At 40.9% G+C, this 18,648-nt stretch overlaps 1 protein-coding gene across 3 annotated transcripts in view; it reads left to right on the forward strand.

Moving 5' to 3' along the window:
- ARNT2 (aryl hydrocarbon receptor nuclear translocator 2) overlaps positions 1 to 18,648 on the forward strand; it is an 86,656-nt gene that overhangs the window by 15,092 nt on the left and 52,916 nt on the right. For all 3 annotated transcript variants that reach the window (XM_063448902.1, XM_063448904.1, XM_063448903.1), the window contains exons 4-5: positions 13,556 to 13,603; positions 17,895 to 18,108. In XM_063448902.1, coding sequence (XP_063304972.1) covers positions 13,556 to 13,603; positions 17,895 to 18,108 — 262 coding nt within the window. The remainder of the gene's footprint in view (positions 1 to 13,555; positions 13,604 to 17,894; positions 18,109 to 18,648) is intronic.

The following is an 18,648-nucleotide window of genomic DNA, read 5'->3' on the forward strand; positions in this document are numbered from 1 at the left end:
TAGCACCTTTTGAGAATCAATAATGGCTTGAGGCTTGACTTTTTTCCTGCGGGTGGCTATACTGATCAGATAATCCCTGATCACCACTTTATCTGCAGACCAGACCGGGTAGACCTCACTAGAGGAATTATATATAGTATTCTTATATAATCTGGGTCACTCTATTACTGTTTAATCCTTCAGTAGTTCTCTAAGACCAATGGGTCCTAAGTAGGGATCGACCGATATTGATTTTTTAGAGCCGATATTCTGTGAACTTTCAGGCCGATAGCCGATATAATTTGCCGATATTCTGTACATTTACCATTTTGGAAAATAAAAAACTATTTCTAAAGGTAAATGCACAAAATATACATGCCACGTGCAGTGGATGCAGTGTGTTTAGACAGGGGAGCTGTGTATGTGTGTAGTGGATGCAGTGTTTGTGCAGTGTGTGTGTAGTGGATGCAGTGTGTGTTTGTTTAGTGCGAGTGGTGTGGATGCAGTGTGTGTTTGTGTAGTGGATGCAGTGTGTATTTGTCTAGTGTGTATATAATGAAAGCAGCGTGTTTGTGTAGTGTGTGGGTAGTGTGCGTAAAGTGAATGCAGTGTGTGTAAAGTGAATGCTGTATATACTAAATGCAAAGTGTGTGTGTTTGTGTAGTGTGTGCATATAAGGAATGCAGAGTGTGTGTATTTGTGTTGTGTGTATAGTGAATGTAGTGTGTTTATATAATGCAGAGTGTGTGTGTTTGTATAGTGTGTGTATATAATGCAGAGTGTGTGTGTAGTGTGCATTATATAAACACACTACAAAAACACACTGCACAAACACACACTGAATTGTATAAACACACTACACAAACAAACTGTGTGTATAATGCAGTGATTATATAATGCAGTGTGTTTGTGTAATGTTTATATAATGCAGTGTGTTTGTGTAGTGTTTATATAATGCAGTGTGTTTGTATAGTGTGTGTGTATATAATGCAGTGTGTTTGTATAGTGTGTGTGTATATAATGCAGTGTTTGTATAGTGTGTGTGTATATAATGCAGTGTGTTTGTATAGTGTGTGTGTATATAATGCAGTGTGTGTTTGTATAGTGTGTGTGTATATAATGCAGTGTGTGTTTGTATAGTGTGTGTGTATATAATGCAGTGTGTGTTTGTATAGTGTGTGTGTATATAATGTTGTGTGTGTATATAATGCAGTGTGTGTTTGTATAGTGTGTGTTTATATAATGCAGTGTGTGTTTGTATAGTGTGTGTTTATATAATGCAGTGTGTGTTTGTATAGTGTGTGTGTGTATATAATACAGTGTGTTTGTGTAGTGTGCATTATATACACACACTATACAAACACACTGCATTATATACACACACACTATACAAACACACTGCATTATATATACACACACACTATACAAACACACTGAATTATATACACAGTGTGTTTGTGTAGTGTATGTGTATAATAATAGTGTATGTGTGAGGGGACATTTTTTATTAATTTTTTTTTATATTACATTTTTTTAATGTATATATTTAATTATTATTATTTATTTTTTGTTGTCCCCCCTCCCTGCTTGTTGCCTTGCCAGGGAGGGGGGATATGTTAATCCCTGGTGGTCCAGTGGTATTGGCTTAGCTGGGGGAGGAGAGAGGGGAGGGGAGAGGGGAGAGGGTGGGGTGGGGTGGGCAGCAAGCGTTTACTCACCTCCCAGCAGCTCCTCCAGCTCCCCAGTGTAAATATCGCGAGACCCGCGGCCGTCAGAGCTGGGTCTCGCGAGATTTACACTGGGGAGCTGGAGGAGCTGCTGGGAGGTGAGTAAACGCTTGCTGCCCGCCCCCCCAGGACCGCCGGGCTTGTAATGAGCCTGGCGGTCCTGGGAGGTATTATCGGCAATATCGGTATCCCTATTGGCCGATACCAATATTGCCGAAAATACCGAATATCGGCCGATTATATCGGTAAAACCGATAATCGGTCGATCCCTAGTCCTAAGGCATGGGTCCCTAATGTAAATTATTATATTTGCGTGACTGGACCATGAGATAAAATGTGTCTCTTTAAGTGCTGCAGAATAACTTGGTGTTATATAAATGCCAATAATAATATTAATAATAATAATAATAATAATCTCTAATCCAGAAATCAGGGCCTGAATTTGCCTGGAAATTAGAAACATATGTATGCGGGAACATGTTCCATTATGAGCGGAGTAAAAGGTATAGTCTGGTGTATCTGGATGCTCCAATTAGATTATTGGGATCTACAGTATCTTACAAAAGTGAGTACACCACTCACATATTTGTAAATATTTTATTATATCTTTTCATGTGATAACACTGAAGAAATGACACTCTGCTACAATGTAAAGTAGTAAGTGTACAGCCTGTATAACAGTGTAAATTTGCTGTCCCCTCAAAATAACTAAAAACACAGCCATTAATGTCTAAACCGAAATGTCCAAATTGGGCCCAAAGTATCAATATTTTGTGTGGCCACCATTATTTTTCTTAACCCTCATGGGCATAGAGTTCACCAGAGTTTCACAGGTTGCCACTGGAGCCCTCTTCCACTCCTTCATGACAACATCACGGAGCTGGTGGATGTTAGGACCTTGCGCTCCCCCACCTTCCATTTGAGGATGCCCCACAGATGCTCAATAGGGTTTAAGTCTGGAGACATGCTTGGCTAGTCCATCACCTTTACCTTCAGCTTCTTTAGCAAGGCAGTGGTCGTCTTGGAGGTGTGTTTGGGGTCGTTATCATGTTGGGAAAACTGCCCTGCGGCCCAGTCTTTGAAGAGAGGGGATCATGCTCTGCTTCAGTATGTCACAGTACATGTTGGCATTTATGGTTTCCTAATGACCTGTAGCTCCCCAGTGCCGGCAGCACTCATGCAGACCCAGACCATGACATTCCCACCACTGTGATTGACTGTAGGCAAGACACACTTGTCTTTGTACTCCTCACCTTGTTGCCGCCACACACGCTTGACACCATCTGAACCAAATAAGTTTATCTTCGTTTCATCGGACCACAGGACATGGTTACAGTAGTCTATGTCCTTAGTCTGCTTGTCTTCAGCAAACTGTTTGCAGACTTCCTTGTGCATCATCTTTAGAAGAGGCTTTCTTCTGGGACGACAGCCATGCAGACCAATTTGATGCAGTGTGTAGCGTATGGTCTGAGCACTGACAGGCTGACCCTCCCACCCCTTCAACCTCTGCAGCAGTTTTGGCAGCACTCATATATCTATTTCCCAAAGACAACCTCTGGGTATGACGCTGAGCACGTGCACTCAACTTCTTTGGTCGACCATGGCGATGCCTGTTCTGAGTGAAACCTGTCCTGTGAAACCGCTTTATGGTCTTGCCCACCGTGCTGCAGCTCAGTTTCAGGGTCTTGGCAATCTTCTTATAGCCTATTCCATCTTTATGTAGAGCAACAATTCTTTTTTTTCAGATCCTCAGAGAGTTCTTTGCCATGAGTTGCCATGTCCAGTTTGAGAGAGTGTGAGAGCGATAACACCAAATTTAACACTCCTGCTTCCAATTCACACCTGAGACCTTGAACACTAATGAGTCACATGACACCGGGGAGGGAAAATGGCAAATTGGGCCCAATTTGGACATTTCCACTTAGGGGTGTACTCATTGTTGTTGCCAACGGTTTAGGCATTATTAACTGTGTTTTAAGTTATTTTGAGGGGACAGAAAATTTACACTGTTATACAGGCTGTACACTTACTAATTTACATTGTAGCAGAGTGTAATTTCTTCAGTGTTGTCACATGAAAAGTTATAATAAAATATTTACAAAAATGTGAGGGGTGTACTCCCTTTTGTGAGATACTGTATAAATCTCCTCAACAAACCATCCTTACATCCACTCCATGCGATCTAATCTACCTGGGACAGAAATTTAGTCAACCACCAGACACGTTACCAAGTTGCAATCTCCTCCCATAATGAGATAATTTCTTCCACAAGCCTTCCCAGACTGTGTCCCACAGTGATCTATCGATATTATTAGGTGCATTTAGCAGTAAAATATACAGAATATTTAGATATTTACCAATTTTCAAAAGGCGATAAAAAAGCAAGGCGGAGTCCGACATAGATTGGCTACATTTAAATATTGATGAGGAACTATATAGATTGCTAAATATCTGAAAAAGGCTGTGGGAGTGGGGTAGATTACTGAAGAACAGGCAGAGTAGAGCTAAAGCCAAAAAAAAGGTAAAGTGAGAGGATAACTAAAATTATGTTAATGTATTATATAATCATACTTGAATATATAATTTCTTTTGGAGGGAGTTATGTTCACATGACTCAAAAAACATCTACTGCAAACACACAAGAAATCATATATAGGAAACTTAAAGTCCAGAGACGAAAAAGAAAAACAACGGTGTAATGCATATTTGATCGAAGAAACCCAGTTACGTACGATTCTAAAGCAGCTGACTGTCTTAGCCTATCACAAGCACTCTGTGAAACGTTCCACATGAAGAAGGTGGCCAGAAGAGAAAGGTGAGGGGCCAGGATATTGGGTGCCATCTGGAGCATTTTGGGGTTAAACCGTTCGTAATACAGAATATTCTCTTAAGGTTCTATGGTGTCCAAGACTGCCAGCAACCATAATGACTTAATTGAGAGGAAGGCATTACGGTGACAAAGTTTTCCTTTAGTCCTCTTGCTGTCAATGTTTTATCTGCAGCTATTTGCCCATTGGCGCTAGTACTGTGTATATATGGATGTATAATATATATATATATATATATATATATATATATATATATATATATTTATATATATATATAGTTTTTCTTGAAGGGGAGTTATACTGACATGATTTACTTCCACTGCAAATAGACTAAAATAATTAAATACTATAAATTTAGATTACCGTGCAAAGGTTTTAGGCAGGTATCCACAAATAATAAAAGCAAGAGGATATTCAGTGGTTGTCCAGTACTGGTGCAGTCCAAAGGGCAGCTAGGTCACCAAACCCGGGGTCTCTCTTGTCCTGTAGAGAAGCAGATAAAAACAAAGAGGGAGGTGCAGCTTGGAGTGTGTATATAACCATAAAAAGGAGGAGAAATAGAAAACTGATAGTGAAGTACGTAAAAAATACAGTACGGTGAGGGTAAATAAAATTATATGCACTTACACTTTATAGGAGCTTAGATGCAGTTCCAACTTGGACAATTGGGCGTAATAATCCCCACCTCAGGATATGGTAGAGTACACACTCTAGATTCTTGTGGATGCAGCTTCTCTTGCAGATATGTGATAGAAATCAGAGATTTATAGTGCAATATGCCAGACTTCATATTAAAATATATAGCTATAAAGGATGCGCACTCACGTGTTCTGGAGCCTTGAGAGTTCCCTATTGCTCTATCAAATGTGAGTAGTTTTTATCTATTTCATTTTATTCATCACTTTTTACAGTCTATACTATTGTGGTTTTATTTTCTCTTTTACTTATATAATCGGAGAGAGACCACCAGCACCTATATCCTAGAGTGGGAATCATACCTCTTCACGCCAACACGTGAGTGCACATCCTATATAGCTAAATATTTTAATATTGAGTCTGGCATATTGCACTATATATCTTTGATTTCTCCCACATATCTGCAAAAGAAGCTGCATCCACAAGAACCTCCTAAAGAGTGTGTACTCCACCATATCCTCAGGCGGGGATTATTACGCCCAAGCATCTAAGTTGGCGCTGCACCTAAGCTTCTATAATGTGTGAGTGCATATCATTTTATTTACCCTCACCTTACTGTATTTTTTATGTATTTCACTATCAGTTTCCTATTTCTCCTCCTTGTTATGGTTATAGATACACACTCCAAGGACATTCCTGGCGTTGCACCTCCCTCTTTGTTTTTAGCTGTCAACAAATGCTGCAAAGTAACAATGCTTTCAAAAATAGAAATGTTAGTAGTTTATTTGTATAAATTAACAAAATGCAAAGTAAGTGTACAGAAGAAAAATCTAAATCAAATAAATACTTAGTATGACCATTTATTTCCTTCAAAACGGCATCTATTCTTCTAGGTAGACTTTCACTAAGGGGCAGGGTTGTCTACAGGTATATGAGTTGTCAATACAGTCCTGTGGTCAATAAATCTGTGTGACGGAGCTCCTGTACTCCGACCATGTACCATTTAACCACGTATTTAGTTGCCCTTCATACAAGTCTCATGCAAACACACTTTAGACAGTCAGCAGAGGGCACAGCAGAGTTCTTAAGTAACAATGAATAACTTGCCCATTGACTGCTGCAGTCACACACCTCTTTCAGGGTCTCATGGGACAAGGTCCATAGTCTGTGCGTAAGAAGCTGGCCTTTAAGACTCTTTAAAATAACATGGCATGGGAGCTTCTGTCACTAGCTGGTTCAGTGCAGTGCTGTTTTTGAAATTGTAGCACTGATTTAATCTTCAGGTTATTAATTTGCTTGTATATTTTTGTTTGTGTGTGTGTATGTGTGCCTATATGTGTGTATCTTGAATGTGCTTTGCAATCTACAGCAGCAGGAGTGGCAAGGAACAGACAGTTTCTAACACTTTCCTAGCTGATTTGGGACAACATATCAACAAAATATATTTTAGACAAGACAAATCACAGTAATGTGTGTTAGGGGAAAGTGTAGCATATGTCGGTTATTCCGACCATCATAGCCACTACAACCTTCTGTAGAGGTTGTTATAATGATATGATTATCCTAGCATTGTGGCTTGGTAATAGGGCCAACCGTTTTGCTATCGTTTGCCTTCTTACCTGACCCCAACTGTGCATCTGGTCTCCTGTTCAGCAGTTTTATTCAATTCAGCTTCTGCAGAGTTGCAGACATCAGATTCTGATCCTGTAGCTCATTATTAATTGGCTGAGAGCATCAGTTTACTGCTTTCTGCCAATTAATGTGTATCTGTGATAGAAATTTGCACGGAATTGACACTAGCCACACTGGAACTCTTGTCCTGGGCAAATTAGTGATGCTGTCAGAGGAGGAGTTACACTTTTGGCAGCAAAGGGGTCAATCTCAGTGTACGCTGCACATACAGGCTCCAGGCACCATGCCCACTTCAAATCACTGAAGGAACTCTTTAAACAAGTCTACAGCATACAAACTGTCAACGAAAGAAATTCACTGCGGTATTAATACAAGTAGCAAGTACTGCCTTATTGAGTAATCCTATGGATCAGACTTTTATAAACATGAAATAAAAAACTGCTCTGTATATATACCCACGGCATACAGTGCTTAAAGATGCTGTAAGCCTAAACCTAGGAAAGAGCAAGCTGTGTTATATACTCAGGGTAAATAATAGTGCAGACAATCTGAATAAGCATGAATGAAAAAAAAGGCGAATATGAGAGAAAAAAAACCTCACATGTCCTAGAGCCCTATCACCCCTGGCTCTGGGTTTGCAAAGCTCCTTTGGAGAGGGGATTCCCCCACTGAATATTGTTCCAAAGTATATGTCCTCTGGCAGTTCAATAGTGCTGTGTGAAAAAGAAGGGCAGGACCTCCAATTGAATAATATCACAGGCAATTTATTTAATAACAAAAGTTAAAAACCCTTACTTGGGATCTAGTGGGTATAGACTCACAGAGTCACCCACATAAAAGCATGTAAAACAATCAAGGATGCAAATCACTTCCTGGTTTCGTTCCGATCACGTGGTCCGCTTCCGGGTCCGCCCCTCTGATGACGTACGTTCGCCCGCCTCCACAGGCTTCCTCTGACGACGTCATGAAGTTCCAGCCCTCTTTTTGAGTGCATATCTCCTCCCCCTTTGTCACTCCATTGGTCGGGGGGCGTGGTTATCTCGATCGCATAGTCCTCTATTGTATATGCTTCTGTATATGTAAAAATGACATCTAAGACTTTATTTGTTTAAAAATGCCATCTAATATGCAGAAATGCCATCTAAGATTTTATCTGTTTACAGAGCTTTTATTCATATAGTATTAGACCCAATAATAGGTGGATATTAACATTCTGGCTGTTTTTAGACTGTGTGTAATAATAGGATCAGTTTTGAAGCTGATGTAGGAAGTTCAATAGAAGTTTATACATATGTTAGTAATTGACTAGCTAAATGTGATCGATATAACCATGCCCCCCGACCAATGGAGTGACAAAGGGGGAGGAGATATGCACTCAAAAAGAGGGCTGGAACTTCATGACGTCGTCAGAGGAAGCCTGTGGAGGCGGGCGAAACACGCCACACGTACGTCATCAGAGGGGCGGACCTGGAAGCAGACCACGTGATCGGAACGAAACCAGGAAGTGATTTGCATCCTTGATTGTTTTACATGCTTTTATGTGGATGACTCTGTGAGTCTATACCCACTAGATCCCAAGTAAGGGTTTTTAACTTTTGTTATTAAATAAATTGCCTGTGATATTATTCAATTGGAGGTCCTGCCCTTCTTTTTCACACAGCACTATTGAACTGCCAGTGGACATATACTTTGGAACAATCTTCAGTGGGGGAATCCCCTCTCCAAAGCAGCTTTGCAAACCCAGAGCCAGGGGTGATAGGGCTCTGGGACGTGAGTTTTTTTTTCTCTCATATTCGCCTTTTTTTCATTCATGCTTATTCAGATTGTCTGCACTATTATTTGCTCTTTATATTTACAGATCAATTTAGCGCGCTTTTTTGTTGTTGTAATTATTGTTTTTCTATACACACTTCTGTGTTCATTGTTGGTTTAAGCGCTGCCATATTGTCTGTATTACATCCCACAGCGCTTACACATTGGTTTCTTTTATAAACTCAGGGTGTTTGTTGTAACACTGATCTTATTTTTGATGTATAATAGATATATATTGAGATATCAAGAAATTGTTTTTGTGTGGCAGTGTAGTTCAGGATGAGGTTAATTGTACCCCAATTGAATATACAATTGGAGGAGGTTGGTCCTGTTCATAATTATTGTAATAATCATTGTCAACACAAGGGGGCACAAACACACCACAAACTCTCCTGAAATGAACATAAGTATAATTTAGGACCTGGACAATACTAGGACCGTTACTAATGCAATTAGGCTAAATAAGCGTTCTAGTGAGTCTCACAAAAAACTGAAGTGTATTGTAAGTGTTTATGAACATTTTTGTTTCTCTCAATATTACAGTTTGTTCGAAGGAAAACTATAATTTCAAAATGTTTGTTCTGTTTAAGAAATAATATTTAAATGTAATATCTATTTTTAATGAGATAATACGGAGCTTTACTCATTTGCCTAAATGATTCTCTGCATACCTGGAGAATCTCTCTGTGTTTATCATGTCTTTCAGTGGGTTTATTGGAACGTGAACAAGGAGTAGAGATGGAAAGATATGACTTTCACTGTGGCTTTCTGTGTTTGCAGATTTTGACAGGTTTAGGATTTTGTGTTTGAATAAGAAAGAATGTTTATAATTAATACAAGAAATATGTTACTCTACAAAATGCTGTGTAATATTTCCCTATTGTTTGTCTCTCATCAGACATGTTGTTTTACATAATAATATATTTATATAATGTGTGATTAGATTATTCGGTCTGTCATAGCAATAGCCAAATGCTGAGCAAGCATTATGGGGATCTGAAGTTGTCAAACAATACCATATGCGTTCCCTAATTAACCACATTATATAGGAAAGCATCAGACGCAACATTTGTATCTTAGAATTAAGAAGGAACCACGTCTTTGCCATCCTCTGTATTAAATACAGGGACACAGTGTAACTAAGTTGGTGACGGCTGAGTAGGATGTGAGCTGTCAAACACTTTCTACCTTTCAAACATCCTTTTGGGAGTGAAGATCTCTCCTCCCTTCCGTGTGAGTGAGGAATCGGCTGGTTATCAGTGGGAAGAGAGGCGTTTGTTTGTTTAATGTGAGTCCATGCCTCACATCTCCTTTTTCCTGTTTCCTGAATCATGGTGATGGGAACAGTTATATGTTGGGCGCACAAACTCCCTGTTTAAAAATGTGTTCTTTGCCTGTCTTAAGAACAACACTATAAACCAGGCTTACACTTACATTATGTAATTCACCTTATGTATCTTCGAAAGAAAAAGAAAAGTGCTGTATATACCCGAGTATAAGTCGACCCGAAGATAAGTCGAGACCCCTAATTTTTTTTTTGTACATTGCCTTACACATATGCATATCCGTCACTTTAGAAAAATAAACAGAGTGATATTGTACTTATTACACATATACAGTGATTGTGATTATGCACATTTTTTGTTTAAGTATATCATGAGTGGGTCCTTAGGGGGCTTCTGTTGAGTATGGTGAATGGTACACTGGTGATGTCTGTTGGAGCCCAGGGCGGGTGGTACAAGAGGTGCATGTTCCTAGGGCAATGTACCGGTTTATGAGTCGGTTGTATTTGGGTGACTGCCTTCGTGCCTGGCTGACCTCTCGGTGGAGGTGTCGCCCCTAACCAAGGGGGTAGCGGGGGGGTGTTTACGATTCGATGACTGATTATGTGTGGCTGTATGAAACCGGACTAGGGCCATAGATGGCACTGCTTCATGAGTGCTTGGTTGTGTTATAGTGAGCCTGGTCTATCTATTCCTAGGTGACCCAGGCCAAAGATTGTTTCCTCGTATGAGTGATTCTACAGTAATAAACAAAAATAAATAAAAACATATGGCAGAAACAGGTAACCAAAATCATATCAGTAAAACTTTACAACTCTGCAACTTTGCAGCCTAGGGCTGCTGGATCAGTGAGTCCCTCCAGTGGGTTTGATTTGGGGCTGGTGGTGCCCCTGCCAGTCAGGTGTCAGGCGGGCCGTCGGCTGCAGTTCTTGGCACAAATGGTATCACATTGGATGGGTCCCATCCGTGGGCGCGATTTGAGACCGCTGGGGCTGCCGTCGCCTCCCGCATGTCAGAGCTGCGAGGAACGCTGAGATATCAGTCCCTGTGGTTAGCTTTTGTATGGTCCCCTTGTGTGAGACAAGGAGGGATCGTGGCGTTCCCCATCTGTAGGACACTCCTGCTGCCCGGTGACAGGGTTCAGGGATTTTCGCCATTGCAGTGTGGCTTTGGATAAGTCCTGGTAAAAGGACAATTGTGAGTCTTCAAATGCAAGTGGGGTCTTGTTCCTTACCGCTGTCATTATTTGCCCCTTGTCTTGAGGTAGTGCACAGCGGAGTATGATGTCGCCAGGTGTTGTGGAAGTGGTTGTGGTGGGCGTTGGTAGGCGATACAGCCCAGCGATGTAATTTTTTTTTGCGGTAGCGGGTGGCAGCACTGAGGCCAGCAGCCTTCTCACGTAGTGTGGCAGTTCCTCCTGAAGGCCGGTGGCCGGGATACCCCTTATCTTTACGTGGTTGCGGCGGTACCTGTCCTCCTGCGCTGCCACCTGTAGTGAAAGAGCCTGTTGGGCTGCTTGTAGTTGAAGTATAGATGCCTGCATGGTGGAGGTGTCTTGGCGGAGCTCTTTAATATCTGCTTCAGTTTCCTCCATTCTGCCTGTGAGTTGTTGCATGGATGATTTTAGGATGGGCAGGTCAGCAGCGAGTAGGCTTTGAATGTCCTGTAGCATAGTGTATAGGATTTGGAGGTCCTGTTTGGTTGCAGGATCAGTGCTGCCTGCTGATGCTGTGGGCTGTTGCTGTGTGTCCTCCGCTCGGCTCTGTAGCTGAGATGTTGCAGGTGCAGCTGTGTAAGGAGTCCCTAGTGAAGGTGGATATTCGGCGGCCGCCATCTTGGCTGAGGAGTGCCGCTGGAGCATAGCTCCGATATCCCTCTGTTCTGGTGCATTACCGGGTGTAGGTTTCTGGTTTCTGCGCCCCATGGATGTATTGGTAGGTGCTGTATGAGTCGACCACAGCTCTGCTGCGTTTCCTGCGAGGTCCTGCTCCAGAGATACTCGAGGTCGCGGTATGTGGGCTTGTGATAGGCCCCGGTCCTGTGTTTTGCCTTTAGGTGCTTCGGGGAGTACTGGAAGGGCATCTGGGGGTTCAGTGGGGTGTACCCAGGCTGTATCTGGTGTTTGCAGGGTCGGATGGTAGCTTGTCACCGAGATAACACTTAGATTGTTTATTTAATTTTCGGAGCTGGGAGAAATGGCGTCCGGTCCAGTTCAGTGCCAGGCTCCGCCCCCGAGACCCCTAATTTTACCCAAAAAAACTGGGAAAACTTATTGACTCGAGTATAAGACTAGGGTGGGAAATGCAGCAGCTACTGGTAAATTTCTAAATAAAATTATATCCCCCCAAAATTATATTAATTGAGTATTTATTTACAGTGTGTGTATATAATGAATGCAGTGTGTGTGTATGAATGCAGTGTGTGTGTATAAATGGTGTGTGTGTGTGTGTGTGTGTATGAGTGCAGTGTGTATGAGTGCAGTGTGTGTGTATGAGTGCAGTGTGTGTGTATGAATGCAGTGTGTGTATGAGTGCAGTGTGTGTATGAGTGCAGTGTGTGTATGAGTGCCGTGTGTGTATGAGTGCCGTGTGTGTATGAGTGCCGTGTGTGTATGAGTGCAGTGTGTGTATGAATGCAGTGTGTGTATGAGTGCAGTGTGTGTGTATGAATGCAGTGTGTGTGTGTGTATGAATGCAGTGTGTGTGTGTGATGCAGAGTGTGTTTGTGTATGTGATGCAGAGCCTTGGTGGGGGGTGGGCATTTTTATTTTTATTTTTTAATTATTATTATTTTAATATTGATTTTATTTTTATATTATTAATTTTTTTTACATTTTATTATTTTTTTAATATTATTAATATATTATTTTATATTATTTACATTTTTATTTATTTTTTTGTCCCCCCTCCCTGCTTGATACATGGCCCGGGAGGGGTGGGCTCTCATTCCCTGGTGATCCAGTAGATGGGCTATGTAGGAGGGGGGCTGGCAGAGAGCTGTTACTTACCTTTCCTGCAGCTCCTGTCAGCTCCCTTCTCTCTCCTCCGGTCCGGTCAGCTCCGTTCTCCTCCAGTGTAAGTCTCACGGCCACGAGGAGCGTTGCCACGGTAACCCGTGGCAACGCTCTGACCCCGCAGCTCTCGCGAGACTTAACTGGAGGAGAACGGAGGTGACCGGACCGGAGGAGAGAGAAGGGAGCTGACAGGAGCTGCTGTGAAGGTAAGTAACAGCTTCCTGCCAGCCCCCAACAGGACCGCCGGGCTTGTAATGAGCCCGGCGGTCCTGGTCTGTATTATGGCAATGTAAGTTGCCCTAATACAGACATTGACTCGAGTATAAGTCGAGTTGGGTTTTTTCAGCACAAAAAATGTGCTGAAAAACTCGACTTATACTCGAGTGTATACGGTAAATGCCGCCCAGAATTCTGAAGTTTATGAATCCTAATTTTCATGTTTATTGATATGTAGAATGTTTATTAAAAGCATCATGATATTGCAATGAAACTCGCGAAGCGTGTGTAAAAAAACAACAAAGTACATTGTAATTGCACTGAACCTTGTAAAGAATAATTTGATTTGCTTGACTGTTGTCTGAGGGTCAGAACACTGTTCTCATCTGCTTCAACCTCTACAATTCTTCCTTATTTTGTCACTTGCAGAATGGACTTTGATGATGAAGATGGAGAAGGTCCCAGCAAATTTTCAAGGTAAGTGACACTTGATTACGCTTTGTATTGTGGCTACCTTTTGTTGATGAGTAATGTGCAGATAGCACAGAGGTTCTAATAATTTCTTATTCTCTTTAGGTATGACTGCAGATTGCACACTTTCAAGGATATGGTAAGACAGGGCTTCTGGTATATGCCCCTCATCTTCTCAGCAGGTGTCTGATCGCTGCTGAGAGAGCTGGTTGTTTGTTTCCAGGTTGGAAGATGATCAGTACCCGTTGGAGCGAGACCACGTGACCAGGTAGGACAGTCGGCTTCTGCTTGGTTTGAAAAAGACAGATCTGGTAGATCTGAATTACCTGTTCCCTGCTAGGTAGATTAGCACATTTTTTGTAGAGCCTGTCTTGGCCTCTGGTTCTACGTGCAGAGATTCTACTTGCACTTGATAACTGACCTGTGCTGAATGGTCATTGCCCTGACACAGAAAATTAAGTGCATGTCTTCGAGCAAAGTAAAATATTGTCATTTAAACTGACATTCTATGCAACAACCCCGAGCAACTATAATAAATTCACCAAATATCACAAAGCTACAAGCTCTATAAAATTAATTTATTGCAGGATCTCTGGATACCTAACACCTTTTCTGGATGATAAGAGAAAATTGTCTGTGATACATATGCTCCTATGATTTTTTTTTTTTTTTAATACATTGTTCAATGTATGGCTTTGTTATATTCATTGAAACCTGCATATTTGGTGAATTTTTTTTTACACTTTATGGAGTTGTTGCATTTCAATCTTGCACTTGTTTCTTTTAAATTATACTTGCACCCTGCATACAGCAATATAATATTGAAATCTAGCTTCACTTGCTTTGTACCTTGATAACCTTTGCATCTTGTTGTTTATTATTTTTTTTTTTATGTTATGATGGGGAATGTGTCTTTTACGTAGCGCAATTTAGTGAAAACAAAATCGACAGAAACCGTACACATACATGTACATCAGATATATATATATATATATAAATGCACAGCAATATATATATACTGTTTAGACTGATAGTGTGTGACTATGTTACTGGTTGTGTACGTGGCAGTAACAATAGCAGCATCAGGTCCAAACATTTTAGAGATCAATGTCCCCAAATGCCATGCAAAATTTGGTTGAAAGACAAAAATTCTACGTTGCTAAATCCTACATTGCTCTGTATATCTCTTAACTAGTTTAGTTGTTTTTTAGAGCCGTGCCCTAAATTCCACTGTCAGGCTGTCATTTAACAGATTGATGTTCTGCAGGTCTTTTCACCAGTAAAAGGCTAAAGGAAGAAAGCTCTGCAGAGCTGTGACATCATTAAGGTTGAAAATAAGAAGGCAGCTACCCCACACTCATGGATTGTTAGTGTTGACATGTCACAGCTGTATATACACTGCTCTTTCCAACAAGTTACTGTTAATGGTACTTGCACTTCACCCTTCTTTGTGAGCAGCGCACATGCACATACAGTCATGCTCTTTGTTTAAGTCATTCAAGGGACTAAGAATGTATATATATATGCAAAACCAGTTCGCTAATAAAACGTCTTAACATTAACATATTGATGTTAACCTGCCGTATGACTAAAATACCTTATCTTAATCTCTTTCAGCCAAATGGCTTATGTTCACCAGTGTATATGTTTATTTAATCAAAGTATTAATCTAATCGAAAGATTCATGGCTGGAAAAAAGATAACACATGTTGCTCAATGGGAAAGAAATATGAAAAATATTCAGATGAAATTTAAGTACCTTATTAGTTTTACTAAAGCCTACTAATGTTAAACGGGTGTAACATGAATAGACAGGGGTTAGTTGTTTGTATTCCCTCATTTATTTAAATCTTTGATTAAGTAAATATTCTATAAATATTGGTGTATATGTGGTAACATTTTTGCTTTTGTTGTCTTGTTGATATGTAACATGGACCTGTCTTTAAAAACAACTTGACGTTAATGAACAGACCATAGAAGAGTACAGCATATGGATGGCATTTTGTAGATTGCATTCCAACCAGCCTGCTGGGTAGTAAGTATAATTGGATGGGATAGAGAGTGTGTATAGGTGGCATAATGAGCTCACCCTCTTTCACGTCTTAATCTTCTACCACATAGTTTAGGTAAAGGGTTACTCCAAGCACCATGACCAGTTCAGTGATTTAAAGCGATCATGGTTCTTAGGGTGTCTGTATGCGCAGCGTTTTCTCATAAAATGCTACACGTACCGAGTTTAACACCTTTGCTACCAGAGGCGGAGTTTCATTAGCCAGTACCCAGAACAAGAGTTCCAAGTAGGCTAATGTCAATTCTGTGCATATTTCTATGCACAGAGGGTCATTCGTTGGCTGAGAGTGATCCATTGCAAAATGGTTTGCCTTTTACCGGAGAACTGCACTTTGCAAAATCTTAACCACCACAGCGAGTACTGGTTTTGATACTTGGGGAACTCCTTTAAAGGGAAAACTCTGAGCAACCCTACAACGTTTGGTAGTGTTCATGGATCTTTTGAGTGCTGACATTCTGGTGTTTGTTAAACCGTTTTGAGCTGTTTCATAAAAAGAAACGTTTACATGGCACCCGAAACCCACATCCTCAGCTGACACTTCAGTAATGAGGATTTTAACTTCCTCACCGTCAATCCAAGTTTGGATGGCAATGATAAGCTATGTGCATTGGGCTAATTTGTCTTCCCCTCTTACAGACCATCATTGCCTCTACAATTCCTGGGGCTGTAGCCCAGCTAGATACATTAAGTTCAAAACGTAGATAAAAGAAGCATAGTTCACTGGTCAGTAAGTAAACCCACAAGGTACCAACCCTTGCTCTACTATTTGATGTAAAGTTGTTTTACCAGACAGGTCCAATTTAAGTTTGCCTAGCACACACATAACACCTCTGTTGTTTAATGGAGATATAATCTTGTCTTGTTTTCTTTCTCTCTTTTCCTGGGTGCCGCACTTCTCTCTTTATTCTTCACCAGGACTAGAAAAACAAACAGAGCTAAGACCAGTATATAATGGAGGATCTGAAAGTCATTACTTTGGCACCACAAAGCATGGACATCTTACACGTGGCTTTCCATTTGGGGAAGGGATTGCAAAACCATGATAAGAACAGGCATTGCAATCTACAATCAAATGGAGAACCAACCATGCACAGATTAACACCAGGATGGCGTTATATCCTCTTTATTACAGGACACCTATGCAAAATGCATTCTGCAGGGTTTACATTTTTCCTATGCAGCTCTGCAGCATGTATTTATTTAATAAATGCCCTGTAATAAACATGATCACAGCCACCCTATACAGCACTGTACTGATATACTGAAATGCAGAGATCCTCCACAGTGAACGTGTTGGTTGATCAGGCAGTAAAGGAGCATGGATTGTTGCTGTACAAGTCGCAACCAAATAATCTGTGTACATTGGCCATACATGGCAGGCAGCACTAAGCAGTCAGTGTATCTGTGTGTCACACTACATTTGATGGGGCATACAGATACACCCTGCCACTTGCTGACAGGTCCTGTATGGAGAAACGCCCTATGTACACTACGCATGAAAAGCAGTCACCAGTGTTTTTTCAGCAGATATCCAACTTATGTACCTCCATTACTTCTCTTAAGATTTAATGGCACACACAAAATTAGAAATTGATATATTTTTTTAAGTTGATATAATTTTTTTGGTCTTGGAAACATTGGAAACATTTTGTGATTTAAAACCATTTGCTGCCATGGACCACTGCAAAGGCCTTGCACTATATTGTCTTGCATGGCCCTCTGGAAGTACCTTTTACCAAGGTCCCCTTTGCACAGTGGCTGCACCCTGACATTAGCTTGCCAGTCACATGATAAAGCAACTTAAGGTTAAATACGTCTGTCTAGCTCTGAATGGGTTCACAGTGTAAATGCATTTGCAGCCCAGCAGCAAATGGTGTAAAATATATACCTAAGCTCGAATTTCAACATTTTCAAACTAAACCTGAAAAGAAAACTCTAATCAGAAGTTGGAGTGTTTTAGATGAACATGCCAAGGACAACCAAATCATTAGCAAGACCTGAAATGAAGCAGGAAACCAAAAGTATGGAGTATGAAACTAATTTGGAAGCTGAACAGACACTGACTGCCACAAAGATTCTTGTACACACACATCCTCTCCTTCTCACTGCCGACCCCTCACACGTGTGTGCGTGTTGGGTTGCGGGGACCGTGTCTCTGGACGGCTCTGCTTGGTGCTGATTCTTATACTCTTCCGTTTTTTTCTCCTGCTCTGATTCTGCTTTCAGAGAGAATCACAGTGAAATTGAAAGACGTCGGAGGAATAAGATGACACAGTACATCACAGAGCTGTCCGACATGGTTCCCACCTGCAGTGCCCTCGCACGCAAACCTGACAAGCTCACCATCCTGCGCATGGCCGTGTCCCACATGAAATCCATGAGGGGAACAGGGAATAAATCCACGGACGGAGCTTATAAACCCTCCTTCTTAACCGAACAGGTGCTGCTGCTCTGTGAAATCTCATTACTGCACGCGTGTAGTGAATGCCATAAAGGGCTAACATGTGGACCATTCTGTTAAAACAGATAAACTTTACTTTAGTAACTGAATTACACTTTTACCGTTGACAACTATGAGATGTTTGCAATTCAGTTGCCAGATTATCTATTGTAGTAGAACGTAGCCCAATTAGTGCAGTATAAATCCAGTCCACCTTATAATGGTTTGAATAAAGAAATGGAGTAGAACAAGTTTAATATGAGCCAGATTACTGACAAATGATACATGCAGATTGACATTGTGAATAGTTAGGACAATGTGTGTCAATTGTACAATAAATCAAACTCCATCATTTATTTCACAATGGATTATCCTGAAATAGTTCACTGGTGCATAGATTAATTACACCACTACTAGTGAATGTTCAGTCAGTGTGTTCCCCCTAAGAACATTTAACGTTTAGAACTAAGATATTTAAGTAAACAGAACACCCTACAGTAGGTCCCCAATGTAGATTGGAGAGGTAGGTAGTTAATTGAA

This window comes from Pelobates fuscus, chromosome 3, assembly GCF_036172605.1.
Source record: "Pelobates fuscus isolate aPelFus1 chromosome 3, aPelFus1.pri, whole genome shotgun sequence".
Classification (NCBI taxonomy): Eukaryota; Metazoa; Chordata; class Amphibia; order Anura; family Pelobatidae; genus Pelobates; species Pelobates fuscus.